The 21,358-nt window shown below is 49.8% G+C and overlaps 2 protein-coding genes across 2 annotated transcripts in view; one reads left to right on the top strand and one right to left on the bottom strand.

The window, feature by feature from the left end:
* TRPV5 (transient receptor potential cation channel subfamily V member 5) overlaps window positions 1-16,684 on the bottom strand; it is a 30,034-nt gene extending 13,350 nt beyond the window's left edge. The window contains exons 1-8 of the mRNA XM_040471737.1: window positions 14,759-16,684; window positions 12,397-12,494; window positions 12,120-12,242; window positions 9,449-9,586; window positions 9,070-9,168; window positions 8,792-8,967; window positions 8,273-8,419; window positions 6,222-6,434 (exon numbers count right to left, since the gene is read on the bottom strand). Of these exons, the coding sequence (XP_040327671.1) occupies window positions 6,222-6,434; window positions 8,273-8,419; window positions 8,792-8,967; window positions 9,070-9,168; window positions 9,449-9,586; window positions 12,120-12,242; window positions 12,397-12,494; window positions 14,759-14,886 (1,122 nt within the window). The 5' untranslated portion in view covers window positions 14,887-16,684. The remainder of the gene's footprint in view (window positions 1-6,221; window positions 6,435-8,272; window positions 8,420-8,791; window positions 8,968-9,069; window positions 9,169-9,448; window positions 9,587-12,119; window positions 12,243-12,396; window positions 12,495-14,758) is intronic.
* Window positions 16,685-19,420: 2,736 nt separating this feature from the next.
* On the top strand, window positions 19,421-21,219 carry LLCFC1 (LLLL and CFNLAS motif containing 1). The gene is made up of 3 exons (XM_040471736.1): window positions 19,421-19,801; window positions 19,917-20,037; window positions 20,625-21,219. The coding sequence occupies exons 1-3, from the start codon at window positions 19,766-19,768 to the stop codon at window positions 20,801-20,803; spliced, it is 336 nt and encodes a 111-aa protein (XP_040327670.1). The 5' UTR covers window positions 19,421-19,765; the 3' UTR covers window positions 20,804-21,219.
* The last annotated feature ends 139 nt before the right edge of the window (window positions 21,220-21,358 follow it).

Genomic DNA, 21,358 nt, shown 5'->3' with positions numbered 1-21,358 from the left:
TGAAGGAAATGCCCAGAGCGGGTGGGCATAGCAGAGTCAAAGTCACCTGAACCACTCAGAGACAGGCATGGAGCATGGGCCACCCAGAGGAGGTGGGAAGACAGCAGAAACAGTGGTCAAATTCCAGTCCTAGACCTTCTCTACCTCCCCAAGACCCCAGCTTGCAAAGGAATGAAGTGCCCAGAAAGAGTCCTGCTGGCTAATAATGAGGAGTTTCAGGGATTTCTAACCAGGCTGCCCCTCACACTCCATGTCCCTTGTCTTGCAGGGACAGATCAATTGTAGCTGGACACAGGTGAGTGTGGGTAGCCCTCAAAGCCTGGGGACACGAGTTTCTCACGCAGTGGGTCCACTAAGAAAGAACACTGGTGTTCGGCACATCACTCTGGACAGAGAAATGACCTCAGTTGGTATTTAAAGGTGAAGTTCTGAGATAAAGCTGACCAAAATCCCAATTCCAGTGATGCTCTTACTAGCTGAGTGTCTTTGCCAAAGTACTTAAGCTCTCTGGCTTCAGATTCACTGTCTTTAAAGTGGTGATGATTTCTTTAATTATTAGGATATCTATATGGATTAAATGATCTAATGCTTTGTCATCCAAAATGTGGTTCATAGAATTACAACATCAGCATTCCCCCAAAGCTAGTTAGGAATCTCAGGTCTCACTGGAGCTTTATTGTCAGAATCTGCGGAAATAAAATTTATTTATAAAAAATAAATCTATTTTTTTTTACTTATTTTAATATTTATTTATTTATTTATTTATTTATTTATTTATTTATTTTTGAGAGAGAGAGAGAGAGAGAGAGAGAGACAGAGAGAGCAGGGAGGGGAAGAGAGAGGAGACAGAATCACAAGCAGGCTCCGTGCTGTCAGCCCAGATCCCAAGACAGAGCTCAAACTCACAATCTGTGAGATCACGACATGAGGTGAAATCAAGAGAGAAAGGGAGCACTCACACAAGCAGAAGAGAGGGGCAGAGGGTGAGAGAGAGAGTGCAAGTAGGGGAGAGGGGCAGAGGGAGACATGAGAGAGCATCTTAAGCAGGCTCCATGCTCGCATGGAGCCCGACACGGGGCTCCATCCCACGACCCTGAAATAATGATCTGAGCCAAATCAAGAGTTGGACACTCAACTGACTAAGCAGCCCAGGAACCTCCTAGAATCTGCATTTTAACCAGCTCCCCCAAGCACTGATAAATGCATGTAAAGTGCACAAAGCAAGCACTAAGTTTGATGCTCAGTTAGATGCTATTTTCACCTACCAGGCTCCCTACTTCTCCTCGCCTCTTTTCTTCTTTAATTTGCTGTGCTTGTCTCACAGTAAGTTGGTTAGGAACGCTGAACAAAGTTGTGTACAGCTGGAGGTCAGTTGGGTTTTTCAAATAGCTGTGGTGCTTTGGGTTTTTCAGAGCTTGTGAGGAGTAACGATGTGAAAAGATCACTCCCACTGACCATGACAAGTAGAGGACAATTTCTTTTTTTTTCACACAAAGCAAATATTTAATAAATTATTTCTGAATTATTCAATTTGTTTGCTGTCTTCTTAGTTATTCTTTCTTATAGCAGGGTTACTTTCTATTCTTCTTTTAAAACATTTTAATTCTAGTTTAGTTAATATATAGTGTTAAATCAGTTGCAGAAGTACAATATGGTGATTCAACAATTCTATACATCACCCAGGGCTCATCAAGATAGATGAACTCTTATTCCTCCATTTTACCCATCCCATCTGCTAACTATCTGTTTGTCTTCTGTAGTTAAGAGTGGTTTTTTTTCTTTTCTTTTTGGTTTATCTCTTTTTTTCTTTTGTTTTGTTTCTTAAATTCCACTTTTGGGTGACATCACAAGGTATTTGTCTTTCTCTGACTGGCTTATTTCTCTTGGCATGATACGCTCAAGCTCCATCCACGTCATTGCAAATGGCAAGATTTCATGCTTTTAAATGAACGGAAACCTATGAGTCGTTCCTGCCACAGTCTTCTCCTTTCTTCCCTGCACCAAATCCATTGTACAGTAGTGATGCCAACCCCCAGCACATCCCCAGGCCTACCCACCATTATCTCTCACTTGCCGAACTAGAACAGCCTCTTTACTAGTCTCCCCACATCCACCGGGCCCCTTCAAATCTGTTCTCCATCCTACGCAGACATTTTTCTAAACCATAAGTCCTGTCAAGTCCCTCCCCTAGTTAAAGTCCTTCTGAGGGCACCTAGGTGGCTCAGTTGGTTGGGTGACTGACTGCAGCTCGGTCATGATCTCACAGTTTGTGAGTTTGAGCCCTACATCAGGCTCTGTGCTGACAGCTCAGAGCCTGGAGCCTGCTTTGGGTTCTGTGTCTTCCTCTCTCTTCTCCTTTCCCTGCCTCTATCAAAAATAAATAAACACCAAAAAAAATTTTTAAATCCTTCTCAGCTTCCCATTACCTTTGAGATAGAGAGTAAAATCTTCAATATGGCCTACAAGGCACTTCACGATTTGAGAAGGATCCACGTGGACAATCTCATCCGGAGGCCCTCACCGCGGCTCCTGTGTTCTAGCTCTTCTTTCAGTCCTCAGATGTTGGCAAAGTTCTTCCTGCCTCAGGGCTTTTGTGTGTCCATTCTTTCTGCCTAGAACTAACTTTTCACCTCTAACTGGTATCCAGCTCTCTCAGCTTAGGTGTCTTCCTCAGGGAAACCTTCTCTGGCTTTTCAGCATGCCCAGGCGCCTGCTGTAAGCTCTCTTAGCATCCTGTCCTTTTCCTTACCAGAGGAAAAAATATTGTGAATTGTAACAATGATGGATTGTAATGAAATATCTATTCCTTTAATTAATGTACACCAGTCTGTAGACTGCAAAAGGGCAGAGAGATAGTGTGTATTCTGCTCAGACCATGTTGAATTTCTAACACCTATAACAATGTCTAGGTTCGGTAGGCAGAGGAGAGATGGAGGAAATCTTCAGGAGACAAAAAGGAAATTTGATGAGAGAGCAATGCCCTTTTGCTAAACAGCACATCAGGAATCTAAAGGACCAGAGTGATTGACTTAAGACTGGAAAGTTAGAGACGAATAGATACCCGAAATGGAAGCCAGTAGTTCTCAGCCCTGGCTGAATATTACGATCACTCAGAGAGTTCTTAAAAATACCATCAATGGACATTCTGATTTATTAGGTGTGGTGTAGCTTAGGAACCAGTGTTTTCACCAGCTTCCCTTCTTGGTGAAAAGTCACTAATCTAGTAAGAGGTAGGATCTGTGCAGGGTCAAATAACTATTTGGTTTCAAAGCCAGGACTAAAACCCAAGCCACCTGACTCCCACACTTTGAACTTTCTGCTCCCCTGGAAACCCAAGAGAACTAGGACTGCAATGCATGTCATTCTGCTAAACCAACTAGACATTGAATGGAGGTAGGAGATCAATCCAGTTAATTAATAGCATGCTTAGGAAACTCTGGAAGCACAGCTTTAATGACTGAACAATGAGGCATCTTAGAGTGAAGTAACCCCTTAAGATAGCCCCAAAACTGGACAGAGACACACTAACTCCATCCTCGTGGATGTCTGCTTTTGTGTAGTTTGTTTTGTTGCATATAAATAGATGAGTTTTTCCATTCATTTCAACTGTCCTGAGAAGGTGAGGCTGGGCAGCTCTCATGGAGCACAGTGACTTCTCTGGATCCCATGAGATCCACAGAGAAAATTCTTCTGTGACTGAGAGCCCTGTGCGTCCAATTTATTAGTATAATTGGATATTAAAGTATTCATTTGTCTAAGATAAATCCCCATGGGCCAACTAACAGTCAACAATTGCATGAATCAAGTTAAGGGGTGTCTGGGTGGCTCAGTCAGTTAAGCACAACCTTGGCTCACTCAGGTCATGATCTCATGGTTTGTGAGTTTGAGCCCCACATCAGGCTCTGCGCTGACAGTGTGGAGCCTGCTTGGGATTTTCTGTCTCCTCTCTCTCTGCCCCTCCCCCAGCTCACATACTCTCTCTCTCTCTCTCAAAATAAATAAACAAACATTTTTTTTTAATCTTGCTTGGGATTCTCTCTTTCCCTTTCTCTCCCTGCCCCTCCCCCACTCATGCTCCCATGCTCTTTCTCTCTCAAAACAAATAAATAAACTTTAAAAAATCAAACCAAGGCACACTTGGTGCATTTTCATTGCTCTAAGACTCTCAAGTAATATAAAGTAGGAAAAAAAGAGAATTTCCTATTATTTAATAAGCCCAGTACATCATGAAATCAGGATCTTTCAGATCATGGTGATCAGCTGAGAAGCCCCTGATATTATCCAGATTGATTTATTTACTGAATAAGAGGACCCAGATATTCCATAAATTCAGGACAAGGCTCAAGGGGTAACACCAAACAACAGGGACCTTCCATTGGTGGTCTTTGCTACCCGATCCTCTTATAAGACCATTTGTAACCCTTAGCCTCTCTCCCCTGACCAAGAAAAGAATATTTGAAAGTCAATAGTCTTCTATTTGGGTTAAAGTAGCTATTATCTAAGTGAAAGACAAAAGGGTAAAAGTGGTACCAGGGAAGAACGGAAGGAAAGAGGAAAGAAAAGAGAAGGATGAGGAGGTTGTCTTAGCTAAAACTATGCTTCACCTAGTCCTGAGGCAAGGGGAGGGGATCTTCCTAATATAGACTATCTGGGTCAAAAAACATGTTAGTCATGTCCTAAACAGAAAGGGGCACATAGGGAGGAGACTTAGAGTACTCAATTGCTCAGTTATCACCCAATTCTCAGGCCAGAACGTTATCTACAATCTAAATCCAGAAAATCCCTAGGTAAGCTTGAGACAAAGGGGGACTGGGAGAACAACACATCTGGGAAATAGGGCCTAGAATGTTGGAAAAGCCCAGTCACCCTCAGCTCATTCATGGGTGTGCATTTTCCCCATTTCTAGTTTCCCACCCATCTCACTTGGCCATCTTCTCAGTGTCCTTACTTCCCCCTGTGTGGGTTCCACACCAGGGCCAGCCTTTGTGCCCAATTTGAGATGCATGGAATACAACCTCCCCCCAGCACACTGGTGCCCGCTGTAACAGGGCAGCCACTCCACACTCAGGATCATTCTCTCTGGGCAGCAAACCCTCCTTTGTCAGAGACAAGCTCTGGATACACGAGCACGCTGAATATATACTGAGAGGCAGTTACAGGAGCAAGCGAGGTGGAGTGTTGTGACCAACTCTGCGGTTTAATGAGGCTCTGCCCTGTTGTTTCTCTGTGTATCCCACTCTCTCTGGCCTAACTTGACTCGGGGTTTTTGTTCCTAGACGAAGCAAGCAACTTATGTTCTCTTTCTGACCCGAACTACCCCTCTTCCTAGCTGAGGCTGCCATACCTGTGGCTGGCCCATCCTCCATGGAACATAAATCTCCAGTCACCTAGCTCTTACTCGCCTGGCAAAATCCTTCTTTTGCCTTCTGCCCACATACCTGCACCCACCTTTGGCTATTTCAGGTTCCCGGGACAAAAATTGTGGTTAGCCACGAACTGTAAACCAACCCAAAGTAGCCACACTCGTTGACTGTAGATGCTCAGGGGCTCCCATTAGAGCCTACTAATGTCGTCACCCGAGAGGAAGAGTTTGCTCCCATCAACAGCAGACTCTTACAGCTACTCTACACCTCTGCCCAGCCATCCTTACCACCCTGGGTCTCTGAACAACACTACAGAATGGCAAGCCCACAGGCATAAAAGGAGCCTCAGAAATTATTTACTTCAACCTGCTACTTAATCCAGGGACCTTGTGCAGGGGACCTGACAGGTGGTCTGACAGCTGACACAGGATTGCCAATGCCCTCATGTTGACGGTACACAGAAGAGAGGGCAGGCCAGGAGGGACGTCCATGTTGCCCTAACAGACCAGAAATGGACTCAGAAATGTACTTGGAGTATGATTTTCCTCCCTTTTGAACAATAGGGCTTGCGAATTATAAGGAAGTTCACAAATGTATGGTGTTCGTAACAGCAAGTATTCTTTCAGGGTTAGCGAGGAAAACCACAGGTCCCTGGGTAAGTGTGTTTTTTACTCATTAAGCTCCCTTTTTGGTCGGCTATCTCATGCCGAATTTCTGTCTGCGTGACCAGGAGCCTGTAGCCGCTGGAGCCCAGTGAGTAGTGCCTTTCAGGGTAGGGACTGGGTAGGTATCCTTCAGGCGCCCAGCACCAGCACCCCACGCTCCCACTCCCTTCCATCCCCTTCCAGGAAGAGTCACCTGCAGCAGTTTCTGCTGGAGGACTGTGTTGTCCCGGGGATCTGTGCGGTTGCCCAAGCGGAACTTGAGGGGGCGGTAGATGCAGCAGGCGGTGAAACAGATCATATAGAGCATGTACAAGGCACCCAGAATGTGAAAGTACCGCTGTCCGTATCTCTTCCACTTGAGGCTCACCAGCTCTTTCACTGGGGTCTGGTCCAGGATCTGGCGAGCCTACCATGGAAGCAGTGCATAGGTTGGGGGGCAGGGGGTGACTGGCACGGTGAGGAGTGCTGGATTTCCCGCCAGGTCCCAGAGGGCAGTGCAACAACAGCATCATCACCATTCATTCTGTTAAAGAAGTAAGCACGAGACGCCAGAACCCCAATGAGGCTTTGAGGGATAAGCAGTAGTTAGTAGAAAGAAGGGGGAGTTAGAGATAAGTCCACGAGCAGCAGCAGTCGCCAAGGCAGCCAGGCGAGAGAGGTGGTCATCTGCAAACAAGGTGCATCTGGGGACGTGAGAAGACCCATGGGGAGTGGCGGGCAGGAGTTGTAAGGGGTGACGTAAATAAGAGTCAGACCATCAGGTATTGGGAGCACAGTGGGGAGTTTGAATTATCTTTCCGAATGCAATAGGGAGCACAGGGGGTTCAAGCAAGGAAGTGGTCCTATTTTCTCTGCAAGTCTTAGGCACTGGAGGGGAGCAGTAGAGGCACGGAAAGTTGGATGAGGCAACCATCTAAGCCTCCGCGGCGGGCTGGAGTCTGATGGAAGTACACAGCAAGGGGTTAAGCACAAATGAGAGTGGGGGGTGGAGGGGATGAGGCATCTGAGAAAGTAAGAAAAGGCAAAAGTCAAACCATAGCTGTAGGAATGAACCATTAGCCAACAGAATACCTTTTCTGCTGATCCCAGAGGGAAGGAGATGGTGGGCAGTTTCTGATATATTTGGCAGCTCAAGGCAGGAAGTAGGAGGAACCCGATTTTTGCAGAGAGCCTCAATTTTTGCCATAATGTAGGAATCTGGGCTTCGAGGGAACTAAGGGGGGAAGGCTATGAGAGTTGTAAAAAGGGCTAGGAATTTTGAAGGAAAGGAAAAGTAGCTGACTAAGACAAGAATAAAACCTGGTGAACACCGAGAGCTCACTGAAACCGGACATCAAGGATTTATGTAGGCACAATTCACACAGCGGGATTGGCGTTCTATTTCCTAAGAAATCCTGATAGAAGTTTATCTGTTTCCAGGAATATTCTCTGAGTAAGATCACACAAAGTGACCTTTCAAGTTCTCTCTTACTAACGATTGCCTGCATTTTATGGCAGATAGGTTCTTAGGAAATTGTCAGGTTGCAGATAAACAACAGAAATTCTATCTTGCCACTATTTTGGAAGTTTCCGAGGACCCGAAGCATTTGCTCCTTGCTCCTAGAGTCTTCGACAAATTTTCCCTTCCTACCGTTCACTCAATTCAGTACTATCAGAATGTCGCACGTGTTTCCCGCTCTCTGGGGAGCTCTCTTTCCCCTCCTCTTCCTGGTGAATTTCAGCTCCCCTAGAAGACCCAGCTCAAGCCCTTCCTCTGTGACATCTTTCCTGGCCCATCCAGGACAAGTCACTTGACCTCAGTGTTGCTGCCACTGTGCATGGTGCAGACTCCTATGGTGGCATACATTGTACTCCATTGCACTTCCTGAAGACAGGGAGTGGGGTGTGAGGAAGCAGACAGGAACTATGATTGATTTATTTCTGTACTCTCAGTTCCTTATACAGCAGCTGGGACTCAGAAGGTCCTCAGTGTGCTGAATGAATGAATGAATGAATGCTACAAAGCAGCTTCCATTTGGAGAGTCCCTCAGCTAAAAGGTTAGTATGAGAAAGGTAAGCAGAAAGGGCTGGAGCTGGGCAGAGGGAGAACGCAGTCAGACTGGACTTATCTCCCAAAGGCTCCATGGTTCGGTTCTCATCTCCATTTATTATAAATCAGGGAAGTGTCTGGAGCCCAGGATGTAAGCAAATGGACAGGCTTTGCTCAGACACTTGACAGCCCCTGGTCATCTGTGGCACCCATACCTCTCGCTTCTTGGAGGAAATCACCAGCTCTAGAAAGGACATGTCCTCCCCCCAGGAGTCGATCTCGGTGAGGTCGTAGAGAGTGGAGGTCAGCGGCCCGTAGGTCCACTGGATGTGCTTCCGCTTCTGCATCAGGTGCTGAAACATCTGAGAAGACACGGTGGTAAGTCAGAGGGTCAGTGTGAGAAGCTGGGCCGGGGGGGTCTCCACCGCTGACAAAGGCTGCAGCCCGCTCTTTGCGACTGATGGACAGTTAGTTGCGTGAGCCTCCTTTTTTCTGGTTGTCTTTCTTTCCCACACACCCTATAAGGATCTGAAAGAGGAGGACGGGCAAAGGGAACAGAACGCCAGGCTCCCAGAGCAGATGTCCTAAAGCGACATTCTCAAAGCCTCCCGCCCAGGGGTCCCTGAGGCTGAGCATTTAGCGATGGAGTAGGGAGGAAGGGGCCCCACCCTCCGGGCAGTTGGGCACCAAGGGTCTTTGAAAGGCCACCATGGGGCCAGGGGAGTGTCCCTCACCACGGTGTTGCCCTCCACTCCGGCCAGCTTGAAGGGGGTGAGACCCTGGTGATTGGGCACGAGGTCCAGGGACTGCAGGTGGTCCCTGCGCCCATCATAGGACAGCAGCAGGTTGTACATCTGGCAGGCAAAGGTCTTGTTGGGCTGCAGGACGAGGATGTGCAACACGGTGTTTCCTGGGGGAGGATGCGGGCGTCACGTGGCCGTTGTGCTGAAGTCCCCGCTGATGCCCTGCCCGACCTGGGGTGGCCCCTGCCCTCCCGGCCCCCAGCTCTTACCCAGGGAGTCCTGGGCCCGGATGTCAGCTCCATGCTCAATGAGCAGCCTCACCATCTCCTCACTGCCCACGCAGGCAGCAAAGGACAAGGGGTGCTCCCCTGTGGACACAGAAGGCTCGCTGCCGTGAGGGTCCGATGGGCTGGGGGATGGGCAGTGTCCCCGAGTGACTGCCTCCTTGCCCTCGCGTGGCAGCTCTGGGCTCGGGGACACTCGTCAGCAGAAGCAGAGGCAGGGGTGGAGCACGCGGCGCGGGGAGGCTTGGCTCTGGCCTGAAACCCTGGAAGGCCCAGCTGCTTCCGGCCCTCCTCGGCCCACCCTCCCTTTGCTCTTGCCCACCTCCATGATGTCCCTTCCTCCCAGCCCCGGCCCCGCTCTCACCAAAGTAGATGAGGTTGCGGGGGCTGTGGCGGAACGCCGTGCCTGTGGCTCTCGCAGACACGCTGGCCCCGTGGGCAAGCAGGGCTCTCACCAAGTTCACGTTCTGGTTCACAATGGCTATGTGCAGGGCGGTCTGACCTGGCCCAGAGAGAGAGAGACGTCTCAGTGATGGGGCTGTCCCCAATTCTTCCAAGGACACAACATCTCACTGGCAGGCAGGAGGTCCCTGACAGGTCCTGGCATAGATTTCTGCCCTTGGCTTAGCACAGTGGCCTGAGACTCAGGGCAATTTGTCTCACAGGCTGTCCACCTCACTGTCCCCACCTCTTGACTGTTGTGGGTAGGGTGTACATGGAATCACTGTAATGTTGCTATAAGAGAAAGAAACAGAGTTTTGTCCTACAGGGAACATGAGAGGAGTTGAAAGGAAAGGAAACAGTGAATGGCTAAATAAAGTCACATATGCTTGCAATCCCAGTCTTCAAGCTGTATTACAAAGTTATAATCATTAAGACAGTATGGTACTGGTACATGAACAGACACATAGATCAATGGAACAGAATAGAGAACCCGGAAATGAACCCACAAATGTATGGCCAACTAATCTCTGACAAAGCAGGAAAGAATATCCAATGGTAAAAAGACAGTGTCTTCAGCAAATGGTGCTGGGAAAACTGGACAGCAACATGCAGAAGAATGAACCTTGACCACTTTCTTACACCATACACAAAAATAAACTCAAAACAGATGAAAGACCTAAAGATAAGACAGGAAGCCATCCAAATCCTCGTGGCGAAAACAGGCGACAACCTCTTTGACCTCAGCTGCAGCAACTTCTTACTCGACATGTCTTGGGAAGCAAGGGAAACAAAAGCAAACATGAACTATTGGGACCTCACCAAGATAAAAACCTTCTGCACAGTGAAGGAAACAATCAGCAAAACTAAAAGGTAACCAACAGAATGGGAGAAGATATTTGCAAATGCCATCTCAGATAAAGGGTTAGTATCCAAAATCTATAAAGAACTTATCAAAATCAATACCCAAAAAACAAATAATCCAGTGAAGAAAGGGGCAAAAGACATGAATAGACACTTTTTCAAAGAAGACATCCAGATGGCTAACAGACACATGAAAAAATGCTCAACCTCACTCATCATCAGGGAAATACAAATCAAAACCACAATGAGATACCACCTCACACCAGTCAGAATGGCTAACATTAACAATTTAGTTAGGCAACGACAGATGTTGGCAAGGATGGGGAGAAAGAGAAACCTTCTTTTAAAATGTTTATCCATTTCTGAGAGACAGAGCACTAGAGGTGGAGGGGCAGAGACAGAGGGAGACACAGAATGTGAAGCAGGCTCTTGGCTCTGAGCTGTAAGCACAGACCCCGATATGGGACTCAGACTCACCAGCCGCGAGATCATGACCTGAGCTGAAGTTGGACACTTAATCAACTGAACCACCCACGTGCCCCAAATAGGAATCGTTTTGCACTGCTGGTGGGATTGCAGACTGGTGCAGCCACTCTGGAAAACAGTGTGAAGGTTCTTCAAAAAATTAAAAATAGAACTACCTTATGACCCAGCAATTGCACTACTAGGTATTTATCCAAAGGATGCAGGAGCACTGATTCAAAGAGGCACATGTACCCCAATGTTTATAGCAGCACTATCAACAATAACCAAAGTATGGAAAGGACCCAAATGTCCATCGACTGATGAATGGATAAAGAAGATGTGGTACCGGGGCGCCTGGGTGGCTCAGTCGGTTAAGCGGCCGACTTCGGCTCAGGTCATGATCTCACGGTCCGTGAGTTCGAGCCCCGCGTCGGGCTCTGTGCTGACAGCTCGGAGCCTGGAGCCTGTTTCAGATTCTATGTCTCCCTCTCTCTGACCCTCCCCCGTTCATGCTCTGTCTCTCTCTGTCTCAAAAATAAAATAAACGTTAAAAAAAAATTTTTTTTTAAAGATGTGGTATATATATATATATATATATATAATGGAATATTATTCAGTGATCAAAAAGAAAGAAATCTTGCCATTTGTAACAACATGGTTGGAACTAGAGGGTATTATGCTAAGAGAAATAAGAGAAAAACAAATATCATGTGACTTCACTCATGTGGAATTTAAAATACAAAACATAAGGGATGGGAAGCAAAAATAACATAAAAACAGAGATGGAGACAAACCATAAGAAAGTCTTAAATACAGAGAACACACTGAGGGTTGCTGGTGGGGAGTTGGGTGGGGGGATGGGCTAAATGAATGATGGGCATGAAGGAGGGCATTTGTCGGAATGAGCATTGGGTGTTACGTGTAAGTGATGAATCACTAAATTCTATTCCTGAAGTCATTATTACACTATATGTTAACTAACTTGGATTTAAATTATAAATCAATCAATCAATCAATCAATCAATAAAGGGCAGCTGCGTTTGGAGCCCTCTATGAAGAGATGAATCTCAAAAAAAAAAAAAGAAAGAAAGTCACGGATGCTAAAGGCCAAGACTGGGACGTATGCATGCCTTCCAACTCAAGGGCAACCTTCCTGAACCCTCTAGCACCTCTTCCCAGGCCACCCTTCGGAGACCCGTTTTAAGAGGTGACATCAGACTCTCCCACACCTGTCTCCACCTTGAACTACTGTGTGGGCTCCTCACCTACAAATGGCTCACACAAGGTGGGCTCCTTGACCAGCTCCGGGGCAGCCTCTATCAGCACCACGGCGGCCTCGAGATTGTCATAGAGGGCCGCTATATGCAGCGCGGTCTCCCCCAAGGCTCCTGGAGGGGAGTAAGAGAGGAGTGTCAAACACCTCCAAGAGCACCTTGAGGAAGGGGCTCTGGCTCAAGGCTCTCTCCCTGCTTCCTCGCAGAAATCCTCAGCGTCCTGGGGCTAGGCAAGGCAGGTGGCCTGGCTCCATCACACCCAACCCACCTCTCTGTCGGAAATCACAGCTTCGGTCCAGCAGAAGTTTCTTGAGGGCACACAGGTCATTTTCCTTGGCTGCCTGAAGCAGTGGAGACTCTCGGATCCTGGGAGAAGATGAACATGAGTCCAGTAGAGATAGAATCACTGAGAGGCCAAAGGCAGAGAGAGGATCAGAGACCTTCTCTATGTGGAACAGATACGAGTCACACAAAGTGTGCAGTGACACATTGCAAGGAGTCGTTAACTGGACTCTAGCTGAGGGTCAGACTGGGGTGAGAGTTTCCCCCATGGTTGTGTCATTGCCAGCTCTGCCCAAGTCTGGTGGGGGGTGGTTGGCGGGGGTGGGGGGAGGCCTCAAGGTTCCAGTGGGCAGAAGACTTGTGGGGGCAGAAGGGGCCCATGCTGCAGAGCTGGTGGCCCTGATGACCCTGACAGGAGGCCATCGGGCCTAGCTGAATCCACCTAAGCTGAGTAAATGTTTTCACCCCTGCTCCCAGGCCTGCTGAGCTAGCTCTCCTTAGGCTAAGGGAGTTAGAGAGACCTTAGAGAGACCAGAGGGGCAGAGAGGCAGAGAGGGACCAGCTGTTGGAACTTAGGCGATTTACAAGCTGCCAAAATTCCAAATACCCCTCAGGGCTGCTCAGAGTCAGATCCACGCTGTGTGTGGTGGGGGTGGGGGGTGGGGGGGCGGGGTTGCGGAGGACGGATTCCTTCCGTGTTTTACCCCATTCATAACTGAGGAGGATCATAGCCTTGGGCTCCTCTGGGAACCTAGCAGCTAGGAGCAGAAGCCCTGTGGAGGTATCCGTCCTAAGGCACTTCTTGTCAGTTCATCTTTGTTTCTTCCCTGCCTGGATGAACCAAAAAGCTAAAGCTGCAGGCACAAATCAGATCCCAGGGTGAATACAAGGCAGGGGAGGGTCACGAGGGGAGAAATGAGAGGCAAACAGACTGACCAGTGCTTCCCCTGGTGTCCCCAGGTCCCCCATCCTCTCTTCCAATTGCCCTGTGAGCCAGGGGGAAGAACATTTTTATTTAAAGAAGAAGTTTTTATCTTGAGGTGGAGCTCAGGTCTGCCCATTAGAAAAGTACTCTCAGGAGGGACCAGCAGAGTAAGGGCCAGCGCCCTCCCCACCTCACCTAGACCCTCAGGGTGAATAGTCCCAGCTCAGGGTAACCAGGGCTAACCTGGCTTCACCCCCTGTGCTGGACGCACCGCACACAGCCTCAGCGCCCAGGCCTCTAGCGCACCGCCCTCTGCGGAGGGCAGGTCCAGAACCCAACTCTCTCTCCAAGACTGCCCTGGCCTCACCCTGAAGTTTCGAGGGAGGTGGGGAGGCCAAAGGTTCCCTCACAGGGCCTGGGGTGGGGGTTGGTGAGCAAGCAGAGAGCCTTTCCCAAATGAGAGCTCCGACTGCAGCCACAGCCAGCTGTACCGTTTGTGAGGCCCAGCGCGAAAGAAAAATGTAGGACTCCCTGTTCGAAAATTAAGAATTTCAACTTGACCACAGCAGCGCATTAAACCAAGTGCAGGGGTTTTCTGCAACACGGGATCCTGTGCCGCTGTAGAGGCCACCTGCCCACGAGGCCAGCCCTGGCTGGACCGCAGGCCTGCTACTGTCTGCTCACCCCATCCCCAGGCAGCTCTCAGATGGGTGACAGGTTCCCCAGATGCTCTGAGGCAGAGGCCCACCTGCAGGATATAGGTCCCCGCCCTGGCCGCTGCTTTTCCGTGAAACACATCAGCCCCACCTGACCTGCAGGCATCCCCCGGGCAGGCACAGGCCTCATTCAGTCTACCGATGATCCTCCCGACCCAGCATTCCGCTGCACAAAGTAGACACTCAATAAAAGGTAGATAAGCTGAGTTTCCCTCATCAGCTGGTCAGCTCCAGAAGTTCTACAGAACACAGCTCTCCTCCTCTTTTTCACACAAGCAATTTTCCTTCACGCTAATGGGAATGCTTCGCTCTTTCTCCAGGCAACAAGTCTTCCAAAACCTGCAGGATCTCGTGCCTTCCCCGGTAATTTGCTCCCCACCAGCCTTCACCTGCCTGTCCTCCCCCTCCCCCAATCTGCTTTCTTCTATCCTTCTTCTGTTCCCTTCCCTTTCTGTCCCCCAGCCCCCTCCTCCACCAGCCAGGCAGGTTGGAGCTGTAGTGTCACTTTGTCCCTGGCTTCGAATCTACACCGAGTCTCCTCCTGCCCACTGACAGAGACAGCTGGGGTTCGGAAGGAGTGGGCTGGGTGCACCCGACCACCTGACACTGAATGCTGGGCCGCTGCAAGCAGAGATACAGCAGCGGAGTGGATCAGAGGGTTGGGGGATCAGGGGGAGGTGGGACGTGGCACGACTGGGGCAGCCTACCTCTTCTGTTGCAGCATGTGGGCCTCGTCCAGATGCTGATCCCAGTCCTGCTCTCTGAACAGCCAGGAGGCCAGAAGTTTCTGGAGTTGGACCCTGGGCCCCTCTGCCTTAGGTGGAGGAGACCCCATATCGTCTTCTTTCAGGCACTGGCAGGTTAGGGAATGTGGTAAAAGGAGCCGGTCTAGGAGTCCACAGAGGAGGAGGCGGGGTCTGTTTGGGGTTGGGACTGAGAGTGAGTGTATCTCCAGTGTGACTTGTGGATACAGCGTGCAGTTTGTGGGTGGAGTGTGTGTGTATGCAGTGAGGTGACTGGGGGCCCTGCCAGGAGAATGTGGCTTTACCTGGAGGGGAGGAGCTCTCTCTAGAGAGCCCCCGGGCACAGAACCTGCTCTAGAGCTGGGAGGGGAGGTGGAGGAGGGAACTTCCTTCTCAGCAGTGGGCTGGGGCTGCAGGGGAGACAGGGGAAGGCTAGGAGACTGTGGGATGTAGAGGGGGAGCAAGGATGAAGCCCAGAATGTGGGCCCCACATGCAAGGTGAGCACTTACTGGGATACAGGAAAGTAGAAAAGTAAAAGCCCTCCAGCTTGACAATCAGGCAGGTCCTGGTTTGAACTCTGGCTCTTGGCCCCTTACAGATCAGTTAAGTGAGCTTCCCAGGCCTTAGTCTTCCAAACTGTAGAATGGGGCCAATAATTGTACTGTCTCATGTGTCTGTAAAGCCTGAGCATAAGAGTTCAGTGACTATTGGTTCTCCTTCCGCAGATGGGCTCCAAGCCCTGAGCGCTGCTTGTCTGTGTTGCGGTCTTTGTGGTTGTCTCTGTTCTCAACGTTGCAGCCAGCCTCCCGGAGGCTTCCAGGCCACGTCCTCAGTGAAACTTCTCTTCCTTCCCAGCTTTGTGGAGCCCCAGTCAGGGGAGACCCCAGAACTGGAACAGCAGGAGCTGAGCCGAGGTGGTGGACAGAGAAATCTGGGGACTCTCTTCGGGAATGATGAGGCAGGACTGAGGACACATCACCTTTTGTGTTATTTTCTAATAGGGTGGTTTCTATTTCTCTTCTGATTGGAAATGCTTGTTACTGAATTCGAGTCACCCGAGAGACAGATGCGGTACCTGGGAATAGGCTGAGGGCTCTCCTAATTTTCTAAAGAGAAGGGCAGAGCACAGAGAGGGAGGGTGATGGCCCACGGCTAGTAACAAAACTAGACTGGCTTTAAAGCTGGAAAATTAGCTCCAAATCATCCGCCATAACTTGCTTTTTCTTCTGAATCTTCGGTCTGTACAGATGTGAGAGACTTGGGGGGACACAGGACCTTGGGGGGTCTTCAGGAGCAGGGGACTCCCCTCTTCTTTTACTACAAGATTGAAGGATGGACAAAGTGACCTTTATAGAAGGGGAATTGAAAGGAAAACAAATAAGGAAAGGGAGAGGGGATGCCAGAGACCAGGAGGAACCATGCTCTCACCCAGGTGGTAGGGAGATGCCAGCTGGGAAAGGGGAGGGGGGTCACCTTGTAGGGCAACTTTCTGCTTTGCTGGGGGTTGGGGCTGTGTGGGATGGTAATGGCCTCTGAAGCCTTGGGACTTCCAGTCTAAGGAGATGGACTGAGTGATAAGGTTGAGGTGGGGGTTGTAGATGCTCTGATAAGCAGGGACTGGCAGAGGAAGGAGGCCCGCCTAAGAAATACTCAACCCATAAAGCTAATCCTGGAGGCGGTGGGGGCGGGGAGGGGCCGGCCCAGTCAGAGCCGCACAGAGCAGGTACAGGGGGGCTCGCCACCAAGGGCCCCGTCCTTGGGGCTGGGGTTGGGGAGAGAGGGGGGCTCAGCAACAGGTGCCCCCCTCTGGGTCTTCACCCTCTCACTGGCCCAGGCTGGCTGCACAGGTCCAATTCTAAATTTTTTTTTTTAATGTCTTTATTTATCTTTGAAGGAGAGAGAGACAGAGCATGAGTGGGGGAGGATTGGGAAGAGAGAGAGACACAGAATTTGAAGCAGGCTCTAGGCTCTAAGCCGTCAGCATAGAGCCCGATGCTCGAACTCACGAACCGTGAGATCGTGACCTGAGCTGAAGTCGGACACCCAACCAACTGAGCCACCCAGGTGCCCCATTCACAAGTGCACCTCTATGAGGATAGTTTTTGATAAATACGGTACAGTACTGTAAACACATTTTCTCTTCCATATGATTTTCTTAACAATGTATTTCCTCTAGCGTACTTTGTTATAAAAATACAATATATAATACATATAGCATACAAAATATGTGCCAGTCGATAGTTTGCTATGGGTAAGGCTTGTAGTCAACAGTAGACCATTAGTAGTTAGGTTTGGGGGAGTCAAAAATATATACTTGGACTTTTGACTGCTTGGGGGGTTAGTGCCCCTAACCTCGTGTTGTTCGAGGGTCAGCCGTACCCCTGATCTTTAAGGAGTTGCCTGCTCTCCGCTGGCTTTCTCCCCTGACTCCTTCTCCTTTGCCATAGCCCCCTCCGCCACCTTATTTCTCCCTCATCCCTTTTCATGCTCCCTCAGCCTTCAGTGGACAAGAACACCTAGGACCCCTCTCCCCCCAGGTAGCAGCTTCCCTCAGTTGTCAGGAGAGTCCCTGATGGCCGCTAGGGGACCAGGAGCCCCTCACTACACTTTCAGGTCCCAGAGCCTCTTGGTGTCAAAGCAGTCAGAACTCTTATTTGGATGTGATGTAGGGAGAGGGAAATGCATCATGCCTGGATTTTATCTTTTTAGGAAATACACTCCCACCCCACATACCCACAGCCATGTAAGGAAAGGATTTGAATACACTTTAAAACATTAATAGTGATTAGCACTGAATAGTGGAATTACTGACCCTTTTTGTTTTCCAGAGTTCTTAAATTGCTGTTGTACTAAAACAAATTAAATTCCTGCTCGAATTCTCTCTCCCAACACAGGGAACCAGCAGCAGGTGGTGAGGAAACGCAACGAACGGTGGTCAGTACAACCCAGTTCTTTTCACGCCTGCCTGTCCCACCCCCAGCGGCCCTCCCCATCCACACGCACTGAGCCTGGGTTGGCTTGTCTTTTTGCCAGGAACCAAGAAGCTCCTCCCCCAAAGTAACCAGATTAGTGACTTTTTTCCACCCAAGCATTGTTTCCTGGACATGAAGGTCAATGAGTGCACGGTAGGGGTGAACAGGGTCACCTGCTTACTTGAATCTTTCTTCCCCCACCGTCCAGTGACCTCGTGTACCACTCCCCAGTCACCTGGCCTGGGTGGGCGGGAAGTATACAAGAGGTTGCAGCTGTCCCAGGGGGGCCTCCTGGTGAGCACTCTGCTAGCAGAGGTCCAGCTGTACTCCACGTCTACAATTCCGTCTTCCAGAAAGGGTACACGTTCCTGCACATGCACTTGGTGGTTCACTCAGGCGTGGGATGCATGGGCTCCACGAGTGGTGTGAGAGGGTTGTGATAGCTCAAGTGTGCCCACAATCTCCTCCCACCTGCCCCAGCACCTGCCCTGTAGCTCCTGGCCTGCATTGCTTTCTGGTTCACCAGGGCAGGACTCTATCCTACCTCCCCAATCCCACCTGCCCCATCCCCAGCCATCTCTGCTCTGGGAAGCAGATAATTAGCCACCGCCCATTACTGCCAGCAGGTCTGTGCTCACCAGCTTCACAGGCCTGGCAGGCATTGGGGCTTTGAGGCAAGTTTCTGGAAATCTGTTATTTGGGATCCTGGCCTCACTGCCATGCTGCTGCTTCTTTAGACTCTAACTACAGGGCACCTAGGTGGCTCAGTCAGTTGAGTGTCCAACTCTTGATCCCATTCAGGTCATGATCTCACAGCTCGTGAGTTCAAGAGCCCGCGTTGGGCTCTGTGCTGACAGCGCAAGGCCTGCTTGGGATTCTCTCTCTCTCTCTCTCTCTCTCTCTCTGCCCATTCTCTTTCTGTGTCTCTCTCTGCCCCTCCCCAGCTCATATGCATGCTCTCTCTCTCTCAAAATAAATAAATAAAACTTAAAAAAAAAGACTCTGCTTCCATCAAGCAAGGAGTTTGAAGAATGAGCCTCTAACAACTTTTTCTTTGTGTCTGAGAGTATGAGGGGCTGTAAAATGAGAGAAGAGGGGTTTGTCTACCAGTTCAAGAGGCCAAAGGCTTAGGGAGAGGAAAGTCTAGGGGAGGGTGAAGAATGAGGGAATGATTTCTGCTTGGGCACAGGGTACCCCATTCTCTGTCTCTCTCTATGTACACATTCATGTGTGTGTGTGTGTGTGTGTGTTTGTGTGCACGTACACGCACACACACCGTGTACTCTTTTCTCCCCCAACACCTATGCCTCTCTACCTTCCTCTGTTTTGGTGGACCTGAGTTTCAGGTACAGCCCAGGACTTGAGGATCTGATATTTCCACATCTGCTCTGGGCCACATTCTATACAAGCCACTTACCTTAGAGAATGGCTGCATGGAAGAGAGGAAGCTGTGATGTTTGGAATCAAAAGAGGTGGTCAAGGGGCACCTGGGTGGTTCAGTCGGTTAAGTGCCTGACTCTTAATTTTGGCTCAGGTTATGATCTTGAGGTTTGAGCCCTGTGTTACACTCTGCACCGACAGCATGGAGTCTACTCGGGATTCTCTCTCCCTCCCTCTCTCTCAAAATAAATAAATATACACTAAAACAAAAAGAGGTGGTCGAGAGTCCTGCTCCGCCCTTTATTGTCTGTGTGATGTTAAGCAGAAGAGTCATTTCTTTTGTGAACCTCAGTTTCCTCATCTATATGATGGGTATGATGACACTACTACTTTGAGTCCCAGTTGCTATATCGATCTCATGATGTAATGGATGTGAAAGTACTTCACAAACTCTGAAGTCATTTTGTTGCCCTCCACAGGGTGATGCAGTAGGATCATCCTAGAAGCCTCTGCTGGCTACTCACCACTCTCTTGCCTGGCAAGGGAACTCTCTAGTGACCTGAATGAGGGGCAGGCCCATGGCTGTGATGTCACAAAGCTCATGACATCAGAGGTCCTATGGAAGGGAAGGGAAGAAAACGGTGCAGGGAAGTGGTAAGGGCTGGGACAGGGACAGGGGAGGGAGGTGGGGGGAGCCGACTGGGCATAGGGGAGTAGGGAAGACCAAAGGTGGTGGATGGGCAGGCCCATGACTTCCCTGGGCTCCCAGCTCTGCAGGGCAGCATTCCTGGCCGCCATCTTGCTGCTGCTGCGGGTCAAGGGAGCGAAGCTTCAGAAAGGCAGCCTGGATCCCAACGAGAGGAGTCAGAACGAGAAAACACCCTCCACAGGTAGGACAACAGTGTCTGGAGCTAGGGATCAGACCTCTTTGGAGTCAGCCCCCCAGTTCCTATCAGGCTGGAGTGAAACCTGAGATAGGTCGGGTTGTGGGGAGAGAAGCCCGGTCCCTTATTATTGTAGCGTGAGAGAGTCAGGTAAAGGGTTTAGAGCAGGGTTCTTAGCGGGGGACGTATTCAGAGACATACCACGGGCTGGCTAGAGCACCACACAGGTGGCTTTCGTGTGTATGGGCAGGGGTGCATTTATCTTGGAAGAGGTTGTAGTTTCCATCCCTTCCCTGGGGTGGTCCCTCCAACCCCAAGTGTTGTAATGCTTTGCAGGAGGCCGTTTGAGGTAGAAATGGGGTATGTGCGCACCTGAGTTGGGGCTGTGGTTGAATACAGACCAGAGGAGACCTCCAGATGGAGCACCGCCTCCCTGGCCAAGGATAAGGGGATGCACAATTGGGCCAAAAGCCCCAGGCCCTAACTTCTTCTCAGACTCTCTAACTTCATCACCTTTCTGGTATAGGCCAGGATCGGGGCGGGGGCAGGTTAGGATCGGCCCTTTCAGTGCCTCCCCCTCTCCACGGTTGCAGACCAGGATCAAGAGAACTTTGAAGAGCACTTTGTGGCCTCCTCCGTGGGGGAGATGTGGCAGGTTGTGGACATGGCTCAGCAAGAGGATGACGGGACATCAGACACAGCAGCCCTTCGTGACCACCTATTTAACCTAGCCTTCTGCTTCAATCTGGCCAGCATCATGGTTTTTTTATGAGGGACATTGAGGTTGAGGTGGTAGCCTGGCTCCTGGATGAGGACCTTGCTATCTACTTCTGCTTCATGATAGCTTACTGACCCCCTCTTCCCCACCGGGTTCCAGGTCACTACTCCCAAGGGGAGGCGTACACACAGTTTCCTGCCTCTCGCCAGTGGCTCATCACCTCAGGATGCAGCATCTGAGAGATCCTGGTGCTGGCCTTTCAACTGTCCATTGCCCCAGCCTGACCGCCTTGCCACGCTCTGAGCACCTTCTCCCAGGGCCGGAGACACCAGACCCACAGCCTTCTCTTTCCCACACCTCTCCCGGCTCTGCTCTGGACAGCACATTAGGGGAAAGAGGCAGCAACAATAAAAGTAATAGCAGTAAAGTCCTGAAAACATTTGGGGACAGCTTTCTGAGACTTAACCAAAGCCCTTTTGTCTCTAACTGGTCTGTTTAATCACCCAACCTTTGGCCCACTGACCTTTAGACCCATTGGTTTCTTCGCTTTTCTTGTGTCTACAGAATTCTCTTGGCATTTTCTCCTCTTATCTTCTCTGACTTCTAGGC

This window comes from Herpailurus yagouaroundi, unplaced genomic scaffold (genome assembly GCF_014898765.1).
Source record: "Herpailurus yagouaroundi ecotype Mexico unplaced genomic scaffold, PumYag 100, whole genome shotgun sequence".
Classification (NCBI taxonomy): domain Eukaryota; kingdom Metazoa; phylum Chordata; class Mammalia; order Carnivora; family Felidae; genus Herpailurus; species Herpailurus yagouaroundi.
Note: the sequence above shows the minus strand (reverse complement) of the source record. Positions and strands in the feature narration are given on the sequence as shown.